At 47.2% G+C, this 19332-nt stretch overlaps 1 protein-coding gene across 2 annotated transcripts in view; it reads right to left on the reverse strand.

Moving 5' to 3' along the window:
- Positions 1-19332, reverse strand: part of LOC140125878 (solute carrier organic anion transporter family member 1A2-like) — a 95662-nt gene that overhangs the window by 59124 nt on the left and 17206 nt on the right. For both annotated transcript variants that reach the window (XM_072144758.1, XM_072144759.1), the window contains exons 5-6: positions 6422-6549; positions 3947-4096 (exon numbers count right to left, since the gene is read on the reverse strand). In XM_072144758.1, the coding sequence (XP_072000859.1) occupies positions 3947-4096; positions 6422-6549 (278 nt within the window). The remainder of the gene's footprint in view (positions 1-3946; positions 4097-6421; positions 6550-19332) is intronic.

The raw sequence follows: 19332 nt of genomic DNA on the forward strand, positions 1-19332 counted from the left end.
TCTCTCCTCCTGCCCCCTCACCCCCTTCATCCATCTGTCCATTCTCTCCTCCTGCCCCCTCACCCCCTCCATCCGTCTGTCCATTCTCTCCTCCTGCACCCTCACCCCCTCCATCCATCTGTCCATTCTCTCCTCCTGCCCCCTCACCCCCTCCATCCATCTGTCCATTCTCTCCTCCTGCACCCTCACCCCCTCCATCCGTCTGTCCATTCTCTCCTCCTGCCCCCTCACCCCCTCCATCCGTCTGTCCATTCTCTCCTCCTGCACCCTCACCCCCTCCATCCGTCTGTCCATTCTCTCCTCCTGCCCCCTCACCCCCTCCATCCGTCTGTCCATTCTCTCCTCCTGCCCCCTCACCCCCTCCATCCATCTGTCCATTCTCTCCTCCTGCACCCTCACCCCCTCCATCCGTCTGTCCATTCTCTCCTCCTGCCCCCTCACCCCCTTCATCCATCTGTCCATTCTCTCCTCCTGCCCCCTCACCCCCTTCATCCATCTGTCCATTCTCTCCTCCTGCCCCCTCACCCCCTTCATCCATCTGTCCATTCTCTCCTCCTGCCCCCTCACCCCCTTCATCCATCTGTCCATTCTCTCCTCCTGCCCCCTCACCCCCTTCATCAATCTGTCCATTCTCTCCTCCTGCACCCTCACCCCCTCCATCCGTCTGTCCATTCTCTCCTCCTGCCCCCTCACCCCCTCCATCCGTCTGTCCATTCTCTCCTCCTGCCCCCTCACCCCCTCCATCCGTCTGTCCATTCTCTCCTCCTGCCCCCTCACCCCCTCCATCCGTCTGTCCATTCTCTCCTCCTGCACCCTCACACCCTCTATCCGTCTGTCCATTCTCTCCTCCTGCCCCCTCACCCCCTTCATCCTCCTTCTGTCCATTCTCTCCTCCTGCCCCCTCACTCCCTTCATCCTTCTGTCCATTCTCTCCTCCTGCACCCTCACCCCCTTTATCCATCTGTCCATTCTCTCCTCCTGCCCCCTCACCCCCTCCATCCATCTGTCCATTCTCTCCTCCTGCCCCCTCACCCCCTCCATCCTTCTGTCCATTCTCTCCTCCTGCCCCCTCACCCCCTTCATCCATCTGTCCATTCTCTCCTCCTGCCCCCTCACCCCCTCCATCCATCTGTCCATTCTCTCCTCCTGCCCCCTCACCCCCTTCATCCATCTGTCCATTCTCTCCTCCTGCCCCCTCACCCCCTTCATCCATCTGTCCATTCTCTCCTCCTGCCCCCTCACCCCCTTCATCCATCTGTACATTCTCTCCTCCTGCCCCCTCACCCCCTTCATCCTTCTGTCCATTCTCTCCTCCTGCCCCCTCACCCCCTCCATCCATCTGTCCATTCTTTCCTCCTGTCCCCTCACCCCGTCCATCCGTCTGTCCATTCTCTCCTCCTGCCCCCTCACCCCCTTCATCCATCTGTCCATTCTCTCCTCCTGCCCCCTCACCCCCTTCATCCATCTGTCCATTCTCTCCTCCTGTCCCCTCACCCCCTTCATCCATCTGTACATTCTCTCCTCCTGCCCCCTCACCCCCTCCATCCGTCTGTCCATTCTCTCCTCCTGCACCCTCACACCCTCTATCCGTCTGTCCATTCTCTCCTCCTGCCCCCTCACCCCCTCCATCCATCTGTCCATTCTCTCCTCCTGCCCCCTCACCCCCTCCATCCATCTGTCCATTCTCTCCTCCTGCCCCCTCACCCCCTCCATCCGTCTGTCCATTCTCTCCTCCTGCCCCCTCACCCTCTTCATGCATCTGTCCATTCTCTCCTCCTGCCCCCTCACCCCCTTCATCCATCTGTCCATTCTCTCCTCCTGCCCCCTCACCCCCTTCATCCGTCTGTCCATTCTCTCCTCCTGCCCCCTCACCCCCTCCATCCATCTGTCCATTCTCTCCTCCTGCCCCCTCACCCCCTCCATCCATCTGTCCATTCTCTCCTCCTGCCCCCTCACCCCCTCCATCCATCTGTCCATTCTCTCCTCCTGCCCCCTCACCCCCTCCATCCATCTGTCCATTCTCTCCTCCTGCCCCCTCACCCCCTCCATCCGTCTGTCCATTCTCTCCTCCTGCCCCCTCACCCCCTTCATCCGTCTGTCCATTCTCTCCTCCTGCCCCCTCACCCCCTCCATCCATCTGTCCATTCTCTCCTCCTGCCCCCTCACCCCCTCCATCCATCTGTCCATTCTCTCCTCCTGCCCCCTCACCCCCTCCATCCGTCTGTCCATTCTCTCCTCCTGCCCCCTCACCCTCTTCATGCATCTGTCCATTCTCTCCTCCTGCCCCCTCACCCCCTTCATCCATCTGTCCATTCTCTCCTCCTGCCCCCTCACCCCCTTCATCCGTCTGTCCATTCTCTCCTCCTGCCCCCTCACCCCCTCCATCCATCTGTCCATTCTCTCCTCCTGCCCCCTCACCCCCTCCATCCATCTGTCCATTCTCTCCTCCTGCCCCCTCACCCCCTCCATCCATCTGTCCATTCTCTCCTCCTGCCCCCTCACCCCCTCCATCCATCTGTCCATTCTCTCCTCCTGCCCCCTCACCCCCTCCATCCGTCTGTCCATTCTCTCCTCCTGCCCCCTCACCCCCTTCATCCGTCTGTCCATTCTCTCCTCCTGCCCCCTCACCCCCTTCATCCTCCTTCTGTCCATTCTCTCCTCCTGCCCCCTCACTCCCTTCATCCATCTGTCCATTCTCTCCTCCTGCCCCCTCACCCCCTTCATCCATCTGTCCATTCTCTCCTCCTGCCCCCTCACCCCCTCCATCCATCTGTCCATTCTTTCCTCCTGCCCCCTCACCCCCTCCATCCATCTGTCCATTCTCTCCTCCTGCCCCCTCACCCCCTTCATCCATCTGTCCATTCTCTCCTCCTGCCCCCTTACCCCCTCCATCCATCTGTCCATTCTCTCCTCCTGCACCCTCACCCCCTCCATCCATCTGTCCATTCTCTCCTCCTGCACCCTCACTCCCTTCATCCATCTGTCCATTCTCTCCTCCTGCCCCCTCACCCCCCTCATCCATCTGTCCATTCTCTCCTCCTGCACCCTCACCCCCTCCATCCATCTGTCCATTCTCTCCTCCTGCACCCTCACCCCCTCCATCCATCTGTCCATTCTCTCCTCCTGCCCCCTCACCCCCTCCATCCATCTGTCCATTCTCTCCTCCTGCCCCCTCACCCCCTTCATCCATCTGTCCATTCTCTCCTCCTGCCCCCTCACCCCCTCCATCCGTCTGTCCATTCTCTCCTCCTGCCCCCTCACCCCCTCCATCCGTCTGTCCATTCTCTCCTCCTGCCCCCTCACCCCCTTCATCCTTCTGTCCATTCTCTCCTCCTGCCCCCTCACCCCCTCCATCCATCTGTCCATTCTCTCCTCCTGCCCCCTCACCCCCTTCATCCATCTGTCCATTCTCTCCTCCTGCCCCCTCACACCCTCTATCCGTCTGTCCATTCTCTCCTCCTGCCCCCTCACCCCCTCTATCCGTCTGTCCATTCTCTCCTCCTGCCCCCTCACCCCCTCTATCCGTCTGTCCATTCTCTCCTCCTGCCCCCTCACCCCCTCCATCCGTCTGTCCATTCTCTCCTCCTGCCCCCTCACCCCCTCCATCCTTCTGTCCATTCTCTCCTCCTGCCCCCTCACCCCCTCCATCCATCTGTCCATTCTCTCCTCCTGCCCCCTCACCCCCTCCATCCATCTGTCCATTCTCTCCTCCTGCCCCCTCACCCCCTCCATCCATCTGTCCATTCTCTCCTCCTGCCCCCTCACCCCCTCCATCCGTCTGTCCATTCTCTCCTCCTGCCCCTTCACCCCCTCCATCCGTCTGTCCATTCTCTCCTCCTGCCCCCTCATACCCCGCAGCTCTGGATGTCACCAGAGCACAAGTCATGACCTGGGATGGGTGAGAGGTCGGGGCGTCTCACAGCCGTTGTCCGGATCTGTTACTTACCGATATAAAACGGCGAGTTCTCCTCTTTGGCGAAGTCGTCCACGTAGGAGAGTCCCAGCGGCTCGATAGGGGTCTCCCCGATCCCCTGCAGGATATTCCCAACCAGAACGAAGATCCACATCAGAGACTCCGAGGATCCTGCCTGGCACACTGAGGACAGACACAGGCGGCTCAGAGGGTAAGACACAGGGGGTGCCCTAACATAGTGACCACAGCTCTGGATGTGACTGGAGTATAGGACACAGTGTAACCTTAGAATAGTGACTGCAGCTCTGCATGTGACTGGAGTATAGGACATGATGTATCAGTAGAATAGTGACTGCAGCTCTGGATGTGACTGGAGTATAAGACACGATGTATCAGTAGAATAGTGACTGCAGCTCTGGATGTGACTGGAGTATAAGACACGATGTATCAGTAGAATAGTGACTGCAGCTCTGCATGTGACTGGAGTATAGGACATGATGTATCAGTAAAATAGTGACTGCAGCTCTGGATGTGACTGGAGTATAAGACACGATGTATCAGTAGAATAGTGACTGCAGCTCTGGATGTGACTGGAGTATAGGACATGATGTATCAGTAGAATAGTGACTGCAGCTCTGGATGTGACTGGAGTATAGGACATGATGGATCAGTAGAATAGTGACTGCAGCTCTGGATGTGACTGGAGTATAGGACATGATGAATCAGTAGAAAAGTGACTGCAGCTCTGGATGTGACTGGAGTATAGGACACAATGTACCAGTAGAATAGTGATTGCAGCTCTGGATGTGACTGGAGTATCAGACATGATGTATCAGTAGATTAGTGACTGCTGCTCTGGATGTGACTGGAGTATGAGACACAGAGGGGGTCATTTACTAAGGGCCCGATTCGCGTTTTCCCGAAGTGTTACCCGAATATTTCCGATTTGCGCTGATTTCCCCTGAATTGCCCCGGGATTTTGGCGCATGCGATCGGATTGTGGCACATCGGCACCGGCATGCACGCGACGGAAATCGGGGGGTGTGGCCGAACGAAAACCCGAGGGATTCGTAAAAACCACCGCATTTAAATAAAAAAAATTGTCGCTCGGCACGTGCTTACCTTCACTCAGCGCCGCTTGGTGTATTCCAGTGCGTTCCGATGCTCTTCAGCGCAGCAGCGCCACCTGGTGGACGGCGGAGGAACTGCCTTAGTGAATCCCGGCCGGACCCGAATCCACCGCAGAGAACGCGCCGCGTAAGTAAATATGCCCCAATGTATCAGTAGAATAGTAAATGCAGCTCTGGATGTGACTGGAGAATAGCACATGATGTATCAGTAGAATAGTGACTGCAGCTCTGGATGTGACTGGAGTATAGGACACAATGTATCTGTAGAATAGTGACTGCAGCTCAGGATGTGACTGGAGTATAGGACATGATGTATCAGTAGAATAGTGACTGCAGCTCTGGATGTGACTGGAGTATAGGACACAATGTATCTGTAGAATAGTGACTTCAGCTCAGGATGTGACTGGAGTATAGGACATGATGTATCAGTAGAAAAGTGACTGCAGCTCTGGATGTGACTGGAGTATAGGACACGATGTATCAGTAGAAAAGTGACTGCAGCTCTGGATGTGACTGGAGTATTGGACATGATGTATCAGTAGAATAGTGACTGCAGCTCTGGATGTGACTGGAGTATAGGACATGATGCATCAGTAGAATAGTGACTGCAGCTCTGGATGTGACTGGAGTATAGGACATGAAGTATCAGTAGAATAGTGACCGCAGCTCTGGATGTGACTGGAGTATAGGACATGATGCATCAGTAGAATAGTGACTGCAGCTCTGGATGTGACTGCAGTATAGGACATGAAGTATCAGTAGAATAGTGACTGCAGCTCTGGATGTGACTGGAGTATAGGACATGAAGTATCAGTAGAATAGTGACTGCAGCTCTGGATGTGACTGGAGTATAGGACATGAAGTATCAGTAGAATAGTGACTGCAGCTCTGGATTTGACTGAAGTTTAGGACATGATGTATCAGCAGAATGGTGACTGCATCTCTAGATGTGACTAGAGTATAGGACATGGTGTATCAGTAGAATAGTAACTGCAGCTCTGGATGTGACTGGAGTATAGGACATGGTGTATCAGTAGAATAGTAACTGCAGCTCTGGATGTGACTGATGTATAGGACATGATGTATCAGTAGAATAGTCACTGCAGCTCTGGATGTGACTGGAGTATAGGGCATATTGTAAAAGCAGAAAATTGACCACGGCTCCTGATGCGATTGGAGAATCAAACAATGTAACAGTCACTGATATTCTGTATTATTTTGGATATTATCCCTTTCAAGGAATAAAACTTTTCCAAAAATTTTAACTAAATTATTTAGAAAGTCTATAAATGAACATAAAAACAGAAGAGATTCCTCTGCTTCTTCTCTGTGAACAAAAACTGGGAAAAGATAAAATATTAAAAAGCTAAACACAAACCTTCAGAATCCTCAGGGGCCGGCACTCCATGCTCAAAGGGCGGGGCTCCACTGTCATTGGCCAGACAAAGATGTAGATGTGAGGAGGAATTATCGGAAGAATGAAAGACCGAACCCTCATACTGATACCTGCAAATAATAATAATATCACAAGTCCACATCCCCTACATACATGGGCCGAACCAAAATGATGGGGGCAGAATAATCCATATGTAGTGATCTCCCCCTAGTGGTGGTGTATAATGTGTATGTAGTGATCTCCTCCTAGTGGTGGTGTATAATGTGTATGTAGTGATCTCCCCCTAGTGGTGGTGTATAATGTGTATGTAGTGATCTCCTCCTAGTGGTGGTGTATAATGTGTATGTAGTGATCTCCCCCTAGTGGTGGTGTATAATGTGTATGTAGTGATCTCCTCCTAGTGGTGGTGTATAATGTGTATGTAGTGATCTCCTCCTAGTGGTGGTGTATAATGTGTATGTAGTGATCTCCCACTAGTGGTGGTGTATAATGTGTATGTAGTGATCTCCCCCTAGTGGTGGTGTATAATGTGTATGTAGTGATCTCCCCCTAGTGGTGGTGTATAATGTGTATGTAGTGATCTCCCCCTAGTGGTGGTGTATAATGTGTATGTAGTGATCTCCCACTAGTGGTGGTGTATAATGTGTATGTAGTGATCTCCCCCTAGTGGTGGTGTATAATGTGTATGTAGTGATCTCCCCCTAGTGGTGGTGTATAATCTGTATGTAGTGATCTCCCCCTAGTGGTGGTGTATAATGTGTATGTAGTGATCTCCTCCTAGTGGTGGTGTATAATGTGTATGTAGTGATCTCCTCCTAGTGGTGGTGTATAATGTGTATGTAGTGATCTCCTCCTAGTGGTGGTGTATAATGTGTATGTAGTGATCTCCCCCTAGTGGTGGTGTATAATGTGTATGTAGTGATCTCCTCCTAGTGGTGGTGTATAATCTGTATGTAGTGATCTCCTCCTAGTGGTGGTGTATAATGTGTATGTAGTGATCTCCCCCTAGTGGTGGTGTATAATGTGTATGTAGTGATCTCCCCCTAGTGGTGGTGTATAATGTGTATGTAGTGATCTCCCCCTAGTGGTGGTGTATAATCTGTATGTAGTGATCTCCTCCTAGTGGTGGTGTATAATGTGTATGTAGTGATCTCCTCCTAGTGGTGGTGTATAATCTGTATGTAGTGATCTCCTCCTAGTGGTGGTGTATAATGTGTATGTAGTGACCTCCCCCTAGTGGTGGTGTATAATGTGTATGTAGTGATCTCCCCCTAGTGGTGGTGTATAATGTGTATGTAGTGATCTCCCACTAGTGGTGGTGTATAATGTGTATGTAGTGATCTCCTCCTAGTGGTGGTGTATAATGTGTATGTAGTGATCTCCCCCTAGTGGTGGTGTATAATGTGTATGTAGTGATCTCCTCCTAGTGGTGGTGTATAATGTGTATGTAGTGATCTATCCCTAGTGGTGGTGTATAATGTGTATGTAGTGATCTCCTCCTAGTGGTGGTGTATAATCTGTATGTAGTGATCTCTCCCTAGTGGTGGTGTATAATGTGTATGTAGTGATCTCCCCCTAGTGGTGGTGTATAATCTGTATGTAGTGATCTACCCCTAGTGGTGGTGTATAATGTGTATGTAGTGATCTCCTCCTAGTGGTGGTGTATAATGTGTATGTAGTGATCTATCCCTAGTGGTGGTGTATAATGTGTATGTAGTGATCTCCTCCTAGTGGTGGTGTATAATGTGTATGTAGTGATCTCCCCCTAGTGGTGGTGTATAATGTGTATGTAGTGATCTATCCCTAGTGGTGGTGTATAATCTGTATGTAGTGATCTCTCCCTAGTGGTGGTGTATAATGTGTATGTAGTGATCTCCCCCTAGTGGTGGTGTATAATGTGTATGTAGTGATCTCCTCCTAGTGGTGGTGTATAATGTGTATGTAGTGATCTCCCCCTAGTGGTGGTGTATAATCTGTATGTAGTGATCTACCCCTAGTGGTGGTGTATAATGTGTATGTAGTGATCTCCTCCTAGTGGTGGTGTATAATCTGTATGTAGTGATCTCCTCCTAGTGGTGGTGTATAATCTGTATGTAGTGATCTCTCCCTAGTGGTGGTGTATAATGTGTATGTAGTGATCTCCTCCTAGTGGTGGTGTATAATGTGTATGTAGTGATCTCCCCCTAGTGGTGGTGTATAATGTGTATGTAGTGATCTCCCCCTAGTGGTGGTGTATAATGTGTATGTAGTGATCTCCCCCTAGTGGTGGTGTATAATCTGTATGTAGTGATCTCTCCCTAGTGGTAGTGTATAATCTGTATGTAGTGATCTACCCCTAGTGGTGGTGTATAATGTGTATGTAGTGATCTCCTCCTAGTGGTGGTGTATAATGTGTATGTAGTGATCTCCTCCTAGTGGTGGTGTATAATGTGTATGTAGTGATCTCCCCCTAGTGGTGGTGTATAATCTGTATGTAGTGAGCTCCCCCTAGTGGTGGTGTATAATGTGTATGTAGTGATCTCCTCCTAGTGGTGGTGTATAATGTGTATGTAGTGATCTCCCCCTAGTGGTGGTGTATAATGTGTATGTAGTGATCTCCCCCTAGTGGTGGTGTATAATGTGTATGTAGTGATCTCCCCCTAGTGGTGGTGTATAATGTGTATGTAGTGATCTCCCCCTAGTGGTGGTGTATAATCTGTATGTAGTAATCTCCTCCTAGTGGTGGTGTATAATGTGTATGTAGTGAGCTCCCCCTAGTGGTGGTGTATAATGTGTATATATTGATCTCCTCCTAGTGGTGGTGTATAATGTGTATGTAGTGATCTCCCTCTAGTGGTGGTGTATAATGTGTATGTAGTGATCTCCCCCTAGTGGTGGTGTATAATCTGTATGTAGTGATCTCCTCCTAGTGGTGGTGTATAATGTGTATGTAGTGATCTCCCCCTAGTGGTGGTGTATAATGTGTATGTAGTGATCTCCCCCTAGTGGTGGTGTATAATGTGTATGTAGTGATCTCCTCCTAGTGGTGGTGTATAATGTGTATGTAGTGATCTCCCCCTAGTGGTGGTGTATAATGTGTATGTAGTGAGCTCCCCCTAGTGGTGGTGTATAATGTGTATGTAGTGATCTCCTCCTAGTGGTGATGTATAATGTGTATGTAGTGATCTCCCCCTAGTGGTGGTGTATAATGTGTATGTACTGATCTCCCCCTAGTGGTGGTGTATAATGTGTATGTAGTGATCTCCCCCTAGTGGTGGTGTATAATGTGTATGTAGTGATCTCCTCCTAGTGGTGGTGTATAATCTGTATGTAGTGATCTCCCCCTAGTGGTGGTGTATAATGTGTATGCAGTGATCTCCCCCTAGTGGTGGTGTATAATGTGTATGCAGTGATCTCCCCCTAGTGGTGGTGTATAATGTGTATGTAGTGATCTCCTTCTAGTGGTGGTGTATAATGTGTATGTAGTGATCTCCCCCTAGTGGTGGTGTATAATGTGTATGTAGTGATCTCCCCCTAGTGGTGGTGTATAATGTGTATGTAGTGATCTCCTCCTAGTAGTGGTGTATAATGTGTATGTAGTGATCTCCCCCTAGTGGTGGTGTATAATGTGTATGTAGTGAGCTCCCCCTAGTGGTGGTGTATAATGTGTATGTAGTGATCTCCTCCTAGTGGTGATGTATAATGTGTATGTAGTGATCTCCCCCTAGTGGTGGTGTATAATGTGTATGTAGTGATCTCCTCCTAGTGGTGGTGTATAATGTGTATGTAGTGATCTCCCCCTAGTGGTGGTGTATAATGTGTATGTAGTGATCTCCTCCTAGTGGTGATGTATAATGTGTATGTAGTGATCTCCCCCTAGTGGTGGTGTATAATGTGTATGTAGTGATCTCCTCCTAGTGGTGGTGTATAATGTGTATGTAGTGATCTCCTCCTAGTGGTGGTGTATAATGTGTATGTAGTGATCTCCCCCTAGTGGTGGTGTATAATGTGTATGTAGTGATCTCCTCCTAGTGGTGATGTATAATGTGTATGTAGTGATCTCCCCCTAGTGGTGGTGTATAATGTGTATGTAGTGATCTCCTCCTAGTGGTGGTGTATAATGTGTATGTAGTGATCTCCTCCTAGTGGTGGTGTATAATGTGTATGTAGTGATCTCCCCCTAGTGGTGGTGTATAATCTGTATGTAGTGATCTCCTCCTAGTGGTGGTGTATAATGTGTATGTAGTGATCTCCCCCTAGTGGTGGTGTATAATGTGTATGTAGTGATCTCCTCCTAGTGGTGGTGTATAATGTGTATGTAGTGATCTCCTCCTAGTGGTGGTGTATAATGTGTATGTAGTGATCTCCTCCTAGTGGTGATGTATAATCTGTATGTAGTGATCTCCTCCTAGTGGTGGTGTATAATGTGTATGTAGTGATCTCCTCCTAGTGGTGGTGTATAATGTGTATGTAGTGATCTCCTCCTAGTGGTGGTGTATAATGTGTATGTAGTGAGCTCCCCCTAGTGGTGGTGTATAATCTGTATGTAGTGATCTCCTCCTAGTGGTGGTGTATAATGTGTATGTAGTGAGCTCCCCCTAGTGGTGGTGTATAATCTGTATGTAGTGATCTCCTCCTAGTGGTGGTGTATAATGTGTATGTAGTGATCTCCCCCTAGTGGTGGTGTATAATCTGTATGTAGTGATCTCCTCCTAGTGGTGGTGTATAATGTGTATGTAGTGATCTCCCCCTAGTGGTGGTGTATAATCTGTATGTAGTGATCTCCTCCTAGTGGTGGTGTATAATGTGTATGTAGTGATCTCCTCCTAGTGGTGGTGTATAATGTGTATGTAGTGATCTCCTCCTAGTGGTGATGTATAATGTGTATGTAGTGATCTCCCCCTAGTGGTGATGTATAATCTGTATGTAGTGATCTCCCCCTAGTGGTGGTGTATAATGTGTATGTAGTGATTTCCTCCTAGTGGTGGTGTATAATGTGTATGTAGTGAGCTCCCCCTAGTGGTGGTGTATAATCTGTATGTAGTGAGCTCCTCCTAGTGGTGCTGTATAATCTGTATGTAGTGATCTCCTCCTAGTGGTGGTGTATAATGTGTATGTAGTGAGCTCCCCCTAGTGGTGGTGTATAATGTGTATGTAGTGATCTCCTCCTAGTGGTGGTGTATAATGTGTATGTAGTGATCTCCTCCTAGTGGTGATGTATAATCTGTATGTAGTGATCTCCTCCTAGTGGTGGTGTATAATGTGTATGTAGTGATCTCCCCCTAGTGGTGGTGTATAATGTGTATGTAGTGATCTCCCCCTAGTGGTGGTGTATAATGTGTATGTAGTGATCTCCTCCTAGTGGTGGTGTATAATGTGTATGTAGTGAGCTCCCCCTAGTGGTGGTGTATAATCTGTATGTAGTGATCTCCTCCTAGTGGTGGTGTATAATGTGTATGTAGTGATCTCCCCCTAGTGGTGGTGTATAATGTGTATGTAGTGATCTCCCCCTAGTGGTGGTGTATAATGTGTATGTAGTGATCTCCCCCTAGTGGAGGTGTATAATGTGTATGTAGTGATCTCCCCCTAGTGGTGGTGTATAATGTGTATGTAGTGATCTCCCCCTAGTGGTGGTGTATAATCTGTATGTAGTGATCTCCTCCTAGTGGTGGTGTATAATCTGTATGTAGTGATCTCCTCCTAGTGGTGGTGTATAATGTGTATGTAGTGATCTCCTCCTAGTGGTGGTGTATAATATGTATGTAGTGATCTCCCCCTAGTGGTGGTGTATAATCTGTATGTAGTGATCTCCTCCTAGTGGTGGTGTATAATGTGTATGTAGTGATCTCCCCCTAGTGGTGGTGTATAATCTGTATGTAGTGATCTCCTCCTAGTGGTGGTGTATAATCTGTATGTAGTGATCTCCTCCTAGTGGTGGTGTATAATGTGTATGTAGTGATCTCCTCCTAGTGGTGGTGTATAATGTGTATGTAGTGATCTCCTCCTAGTGGTGGTGTATAATCTGTATGTAGTGATCTCCTCCTAGTGGTGGTGTATAATCTGTATGTAGTGATCTCCCCCTAGTGGTGGTGTATAATGTGTATGTAGTGATCTCCTCCTAGTGGTGATGTATAATCTGTATGTAGTGAGCTCCCCCTAGTGGTGGTGTATAATGTGTATGTAGTGATCTCCCCCTAGTGGTGGTGTATAATGTGTATGTAGTGATCTCCTCCTAGTGGTGGTGTATAATGTGTATGTAGTGATCTCCCCCTAGTGGTGGTGTATAATGTGTATGTAGTGATCTCCCCCTAGTGGTGGTGTATAATCTGTATGTAGTGATCTTCCCCTAGTGGTGGTGTATAATGTGTATGTAGTGATCTCCTCCTAGTGGTGGTGTATAATGTGTATGTAGTGATCTCCCCCTAGTGGTGGTGTATAATGTGTATGTAGTGATCTCCTCCTAGTGGTGGTGTATAATCTGTATGTAGTGATCTCCTCCTAGTGGTGGTGTATAATGTGTATGTAGTGATCTCCCCCTAGTGGTGGTGTATAATGTGTATGTAGTGATCTCCCCCTAGTGGAGGTGTATAATGTGTATGTAGTGATCTCCCCCTAGTGGTGGTGTATAATGTGTATGTAGTGATCTCCTCCTAGTGGTGGTGTATAATGTGTATGTAGTGATCTCCCCCAGTGGTGGTGTATAATGTGTATGTAGTGATCTCCTCCTAGTGGTGGTGTATAATCTGTATGTAGTGATCTCCCCCTAGTGGTGGTGTATAATGTGTATGCAGTGATCTCCCCCTAGTGGTGGTGTATAATGTGTATGCAGTGATCTCCCCCTAGTGGTGGTGTATAATGTGTATGTAGTGATCTCCTTCTAGTGGTGGTGTATAATGTGTATGTAGTGATCTCCCCCTAGTGGTGGTGTATAATGTGTATGTAGTGATCTCCCCCTAGTGGTGGTGTATAATGTGTATGTAGTGATCTCCTCCTAGTAGTGGTGTATAATGTGTATGTAGTGATCTCCCCCTAGTGGTGGTGTATAATGTGTATGTAGTGAGCTCCCCCTAGTGGTGGTGTATAATGTGTATGTAGTGATCTCCTCCTAGTGGTGATGTATAATGTGTATGTAGTGATCTCCCCCTAGTGGTGGTGTATAATGTGTATGTAGTGATCTCCTCCTAGTGGTGGTGTATAATGTGTATGTAGTGATCTCCCCCTAGTGGTGGTGTATAATGTGTATGTAGTGATCTCCTCCTAGTGGTGATGTATAATGTGTATGTAGTGATCTCCCCCTAGTGGTGGTGTATAATGTGTATGTAGTGATCTCCTCCTAGTGGTGGTGTATAATGTGTATGTAGTGATCTCCTCCTAGTGGTGGTGTATAATGTGTATGTAGTGATCTCCCCCTAGTGGTGGTGTATAATGTGTATGTAGTGATCTCCTCCTAGTGGTGATGTATAATGTGTATGTAGTGATCTCCCCCTAGTGGTGGTGTATAATGTGTATGTAGTGATCTCCTCCTAGTGGTGGTGTATAATGTGTATGTAGTGATCTCCTCCTAGTGGTGGTGTATAATGTGTATGTAGTGATCTCCCCCTAGTGGTGGTGTATAATCTGTATGTAGTGATCTCCTCCTAGTGGTGGTGTATAATGTGTATGTAGTGATCTCCCCCTAGTGGTGGTGTATAATGTGTATGTAGTGATCTCCTCCTAGTGGTGGTGTATAATGTGTATGTAGTGATCTCCTCCTAGTGGTGGTGTATAATGTGTATGTAGTGATCTCCTCCTAGTGGTGATGTATAATCTGTATGTAGTGATCTCCTCCTAGTGGTGGTGTATAATGTGTATGTAGTGATCTCCTCCTAGTGGTGGTGTATAATGTGTATGTAGTGATCTCCTCCTAGTGGTGGTGTATAATGTGTATGTAGTGAGCTCCCCCTAGTGGTGGTGTATAATCTGTATGTAGTGATCTCCTCCTAGTGGTGGTGTATAATGTGTATGTAGTGAGCTCCCCCTAGTGGTGGTGTATAATCTGTATGTAGTGATCTCCTCCTAGTGGTGGTGTATAATGTGTATGTAGTGATCTCCCCCTAGTGGTGGTGTATAATCTGTATGTAGTGATCTCCTCCTAGTGGTGGTGTATAATGTGTATGTAGTGATCTCCCCCTAGTGGTGGTGTATAATCTGTATGTAGTGATCTCCTCCTAGTGGTGGTGTATAATGTGTATGTAGTGATCTCCTCCTAGTGGTGGTGTATAATGTGTATGTAGTGATCTCCTCCTAGTGGTGATGTATAATGTGTATGTAGTGATCTCCCCCTAGTGGTGATGTATAATCTGTATGTAGTGATCTCCCCCTAGTGGTGGTGTATAATGTGTATGTAGTGATTTCCTCCTAGTGGTGGTGTATAATGTGTATGTAGTGAGCTCCCCCTAGTGGTGGTGTATAATCTGTATGTAGTGAGCTCCTCCTAGTGGTGCTGTATAATCTGTATGTAGTGATCTCCTCCTAGTGGTGGTGTATAATGTGTATGTAGTGAGCTCCCCCTAGTGGTGGTGTATAATGTGTATGTAGTGATCTCCTCCTAGTGGTGGTGTATAATGTGTATGTAGTGATCTCCTCCTAGTGGTGATGTATAATCTGTATGTAGTGATCTCCTCCTAGTGGTGGTGTATAATGTGTATGTAGTGATCTCCCCCTAGTGGTGGTGTATAATGTGTATGTAGTGATCTCCCCCTAGTGGTGGTGTATAATGTGTATGTAGTGATCTCCTCCTAGTGGTGGTGTATAATGTGTATGTAGTGAGCTCCCCCTAGTGGTGGTGTATAATCTGTATGTAGTGATCTCCTCCTAGTGGTGGTGTATAATGTGTATGTAGTGATCTCCCCCTAGTGGTGGTGTATAATGTGTATGTAGTGATCTCCCCCTAGTGGTGGTGTATAATGTGTATGTAGTGATCTCCCCCTAGTGGAGGTGTATAATGTGTATGTAGTGATCTCCCCCTAGTGGTGGTGTATAATGTGTATGTAGTGATCTCCCCCTAGTGGTGGTGTATAATCTGTATGTAGTGATCTCCTCCTAGTGGTGGTGTATAATCTGTATGTAGTGATCTCCTCCTAGTGGTGGTGTATAATGTGTATGTAGTGATCTCCTCCTAGTGGTGGTGTATAATATGTATGTAGTGATCTCCCCCTAGTGGTGGTGTATAATCTGTATGTAGTGATCTCCTCCTAGTGGTGGTGTATAATGTGTATGTAGTGATCTCCCCCTAGTGGTGGTGTATAATCTGTATGTAGTGATCTCCTCCTAGTGGTGGTGTATAATCTGTATGTAGTGATCTCCTCCTAGTGGTGGTGTATAATGTGTATGTAGTGATCTCCTCCTAGTGGTGGTGTATAATGTGTATGTAGTGATCTCCTCCTAGTGGTGGTGTATAATCTGTATGTAGTGATCTCCTCCTAGTGGTGGTGTATAATCTGTATGTAGTGATCTCCCCCTAGTGGTGGTGTATAATGTGTATGTAGTGATCTCCTCCTAGTGGTGATGTATAATCTGTATGTAGTGAGCTCCCCCTAGTGGTGGTGTATAATGTGTATGTAGTGATCTCCCCCTAGTGGTGGTGTATAATGTGTATGTAGTGATCTCCTCCTAGTGGTGGTGTATAATGTGTATGTAGTGATCTCCCCCTAGTGGTGGTGTATAATGTGTATGTAGTGATCTCCCCCTAGTGGTGGTGTATAATCTGTATGTAGTGATCTCCCCCTAGTGGTGGTGTATAATGTGTATGTAGTGATCTCCTCCTAGTGGTGGTGTATAATGTGTATGTAGTGATCTCCCCCTAGTGGTGGTGTATAATGTGTATGTAGTGATCTCCTCCTAGTGGTGGTGTATAATCTGTATGTAGTGATCTCCTCCTAGTGGTGGTGTATAATGTGTATGTAGTGATCTCCCCCTAGTGGTGGTGTATAATGTGTATGTAGTGATCTCCCCCTAGTGGAGGTGTATAATGTGTATGTAGTGATCTCCCCCTAGTGGTGGTGTATAATGTGTATGTAGTGATCTCCCCCTAGTGGTGGTGTATAATCTGTATGTAGTGATCTCCTCCTAGTGGTGGTGTATAATCTGTATGTAGTGATCTCCTCCTAGTGGTGGTGTATAATGTGTATGTAGTGATCTCCTCCTAGTGGTGGTGTATAATCTGTATGTAGTGATCTCCTCCTAGTGGTGGTGTATAATGTGTATGTAGTGATCTCCCCCAGTGGTGGTGTATAATGTGTATGTAGTGATCTCCTCCTAGTGGTGGTGTATAATCTGTATGTAGTGATCTCCCCCTAGTGGTGGTGTATAATGTGTATGTAGTGATCTCCTCCTAGTGGTGATGTATAATCTGTATGTAGTGAGCTCCCCCTAGTGGTGGTGTATAATGTGTATGTAGTGATCTCCCCCTAGTGGTGGTGTATAATGTGTATGTAGTGATCTCCTCCTAGTGGTGGTGTATAATGTGTATGTAGTGATCTCCCCCTAGTGGTGGTGTATAATGTGTATGTAGTGATCTCCCCCTAGTGGTGGTGTATAATCTGTATGTAGTGATCTCCCCCTAGTGGTGGTGTATAATGTGTATGTAGTGATCTCCTCCTAGTGGTGGTGTATAATGTGTATGTAGTGATCTCCTCCTAGTGGTGGTGTATAATGTGTATGTAGTGAGCTCCCCCTAGTGGTGGTGTATAATGTGTATGTAGTGAGCTCCCCCTAGTGGTGATGTATAATGTGTATGTAGTGATCTCCTCCTAGTGGTGGTGTATAATGTGTATGTAGTGATCTCCTCCTAGTGGTGGTGTATAATGTGTATGTAGTGATCTCCTCCTAGTGGTGGTGTATAATGTGTATGTAGTGATCTCCTCCTAGTGGTGGTGTATAATGTGTATGTAGTGATCTCCCCCTAGTGGTGGTGTATAATGTGTATGTAGTGATCTCCCCCTAGTGGTGGTGTATAATGTGTATGTAGTGATCTCCTCCTAGTGGTGGTGTATAATGTGTATGTAGTGATCTCCCCCTAGTGGTGGTGTATAATGTGTATGTAGTGATCTCCTCCTAGTGGTGGTGTATAATCTGTATGTAGTGATCTCCCCCTAGTGGTGGTGTATAATCTGTATGTAGTGATCTCCCCCTAGTGGTGGTGTATAATGTGTATGTAGTGATCTCCCCCTAGTGGTGGTGTATAATGTGTATGTAGTGAGCTCCTCCTAGTGGTGGTGTATAATGTGTATGTAGTGATCTCCTCCTAGTGGTGATGTATAATGTGTATGTAGTGATCTCCTCCTAGTGGTGGTGTATAATGTGTATGTAGTGATCTCCTCCTAGTGGTGAGGTATAATGTGTATGTAGTGATCTCCTCCTAGTGGTGGTGTATAATGTGTATGTAGTGATCTCCCCCTAGTGGTGGTGTATAATGTGTATGTAGTGATCTCCTCCTAGTGGTGATGTATAATGTGTATGTAGTGATCTCCTCCTAGTGGTGGTGTATAATGTGTATGTAGTGAGCTCCTCCTAGTGGTGGTGTATAATGTGTATGTAGTGAGCTCCTCCTAGTGGTGATGTATAATGTGTATGTAGTGATCTCCTCCTAGTGGTGGTGTATAATGTGTATGTAGTGATCTCCTCCTAGTGGTGATGTATAATGTGTATGTAGTGATCTCCCCCTAGTGGTGGTGTATAATGTGTATGTAGTGATCTCCTCCTAGTGGTGGTGTATAATGTGTATGTAGTGATCTCCCCCTAGTGGTGGTGTATAATGTGTATGTAGTGATCTCCTCCTAGTGGTGGTGTATAATATGTATGTAGTGATCTCCCCCTAGTGGTGGTGTATAATGTGTATGTAGTGATCTCCTCCTAGTGGTGGTGTATAATGTGTATGTAGTGATCTCCCCCTAGTGGTGGTGTATAATGTGTATGTAGTGATCTCCCCCCTAGTGGTGGTGTATAATGTGTATGTAGTGATCTCCTCCTAGTGGTGGTGTATAATGTGTATGTAGTGATCTCCTCCTAGTGGTGGTGTATAATGTGTATGTAGTGATCTCCTCCTAGTGGTGGTGTATAATGTGTATGTAGTGATCTCCTCCTAGTGGTGGTGTATAATGTGTATGTAGTGATCTCCCCCTAGTGGTGGTGTATAATCTGTATGTAGTGATCTCCCCCTAGTGGTGGTGTATAATGTGTATGTAGTGATCTCCCCCTAGTGGTGGTGTATAATGTGTATGTAGTGATCTCCTCCTAGTGGTGGTGTATAATGTGTATGTAGTGATCTCCCCCTAGTGGTGGTGTATAATGTGTATGTAGTGATCTCCTCCTAGTGGTGGTGTATAATGTGTATGTAGTGATCTCCCCCTAGTGGTGGTGTATAATGTGTATGTAGTGATCTCCCCTAGTGGTGGTGTATAATGTGTATGTAGTGATCTCCTCCTAGTGGTGGTGTATAATGTGTATGTAGTGATCTCCCCCTAGTGGTGGTGTATAATATGTATGTAGTGATCTCCCCCTAGTGGTGGTGTATAATCTGTATGTAGTGATCTCCCCCTAGTGGTGGTGTATAATCTGTATGTAGTGAGCTCCCCCTAGTGGTGGTGTATAATGTGTATGTAGTGATCTCCCCCTAGTGGTGGTGTATAATGTGTATGTAGTGATCTCCCCCTAGTGGTAGTGTATAATCTGTATGTAGTGATCTCCCCCTAGTGGTGGTGTATAATGTGTATGTAGTGATCTCCCCCTAGTGGTGGTGTATAATGTGTATGTAGTGATCTCCCCTAGTGGTGGTGTATAATGTGTATGTAGTGATCTCCCCCTAGTGGTGGTGTATAATGTGTATGTAGTGATCTCCCCCTAGTGGTGGTGTATAATGTGTATGTAGTGATCTC

This window comes from Engystomops pustulosus, chromosome 4 (genome assembly GCF_040894005.1).
Source record: "Engystomops pustulosus chromosome 4, aEngPut4.maternal, whole genome shotgun sequence".
NCBI lineage: Eukaryota > Metazoa > Chordata > Amphibia > Anura > Leptodactylidae > Engystomops > Engystomops pustulosus.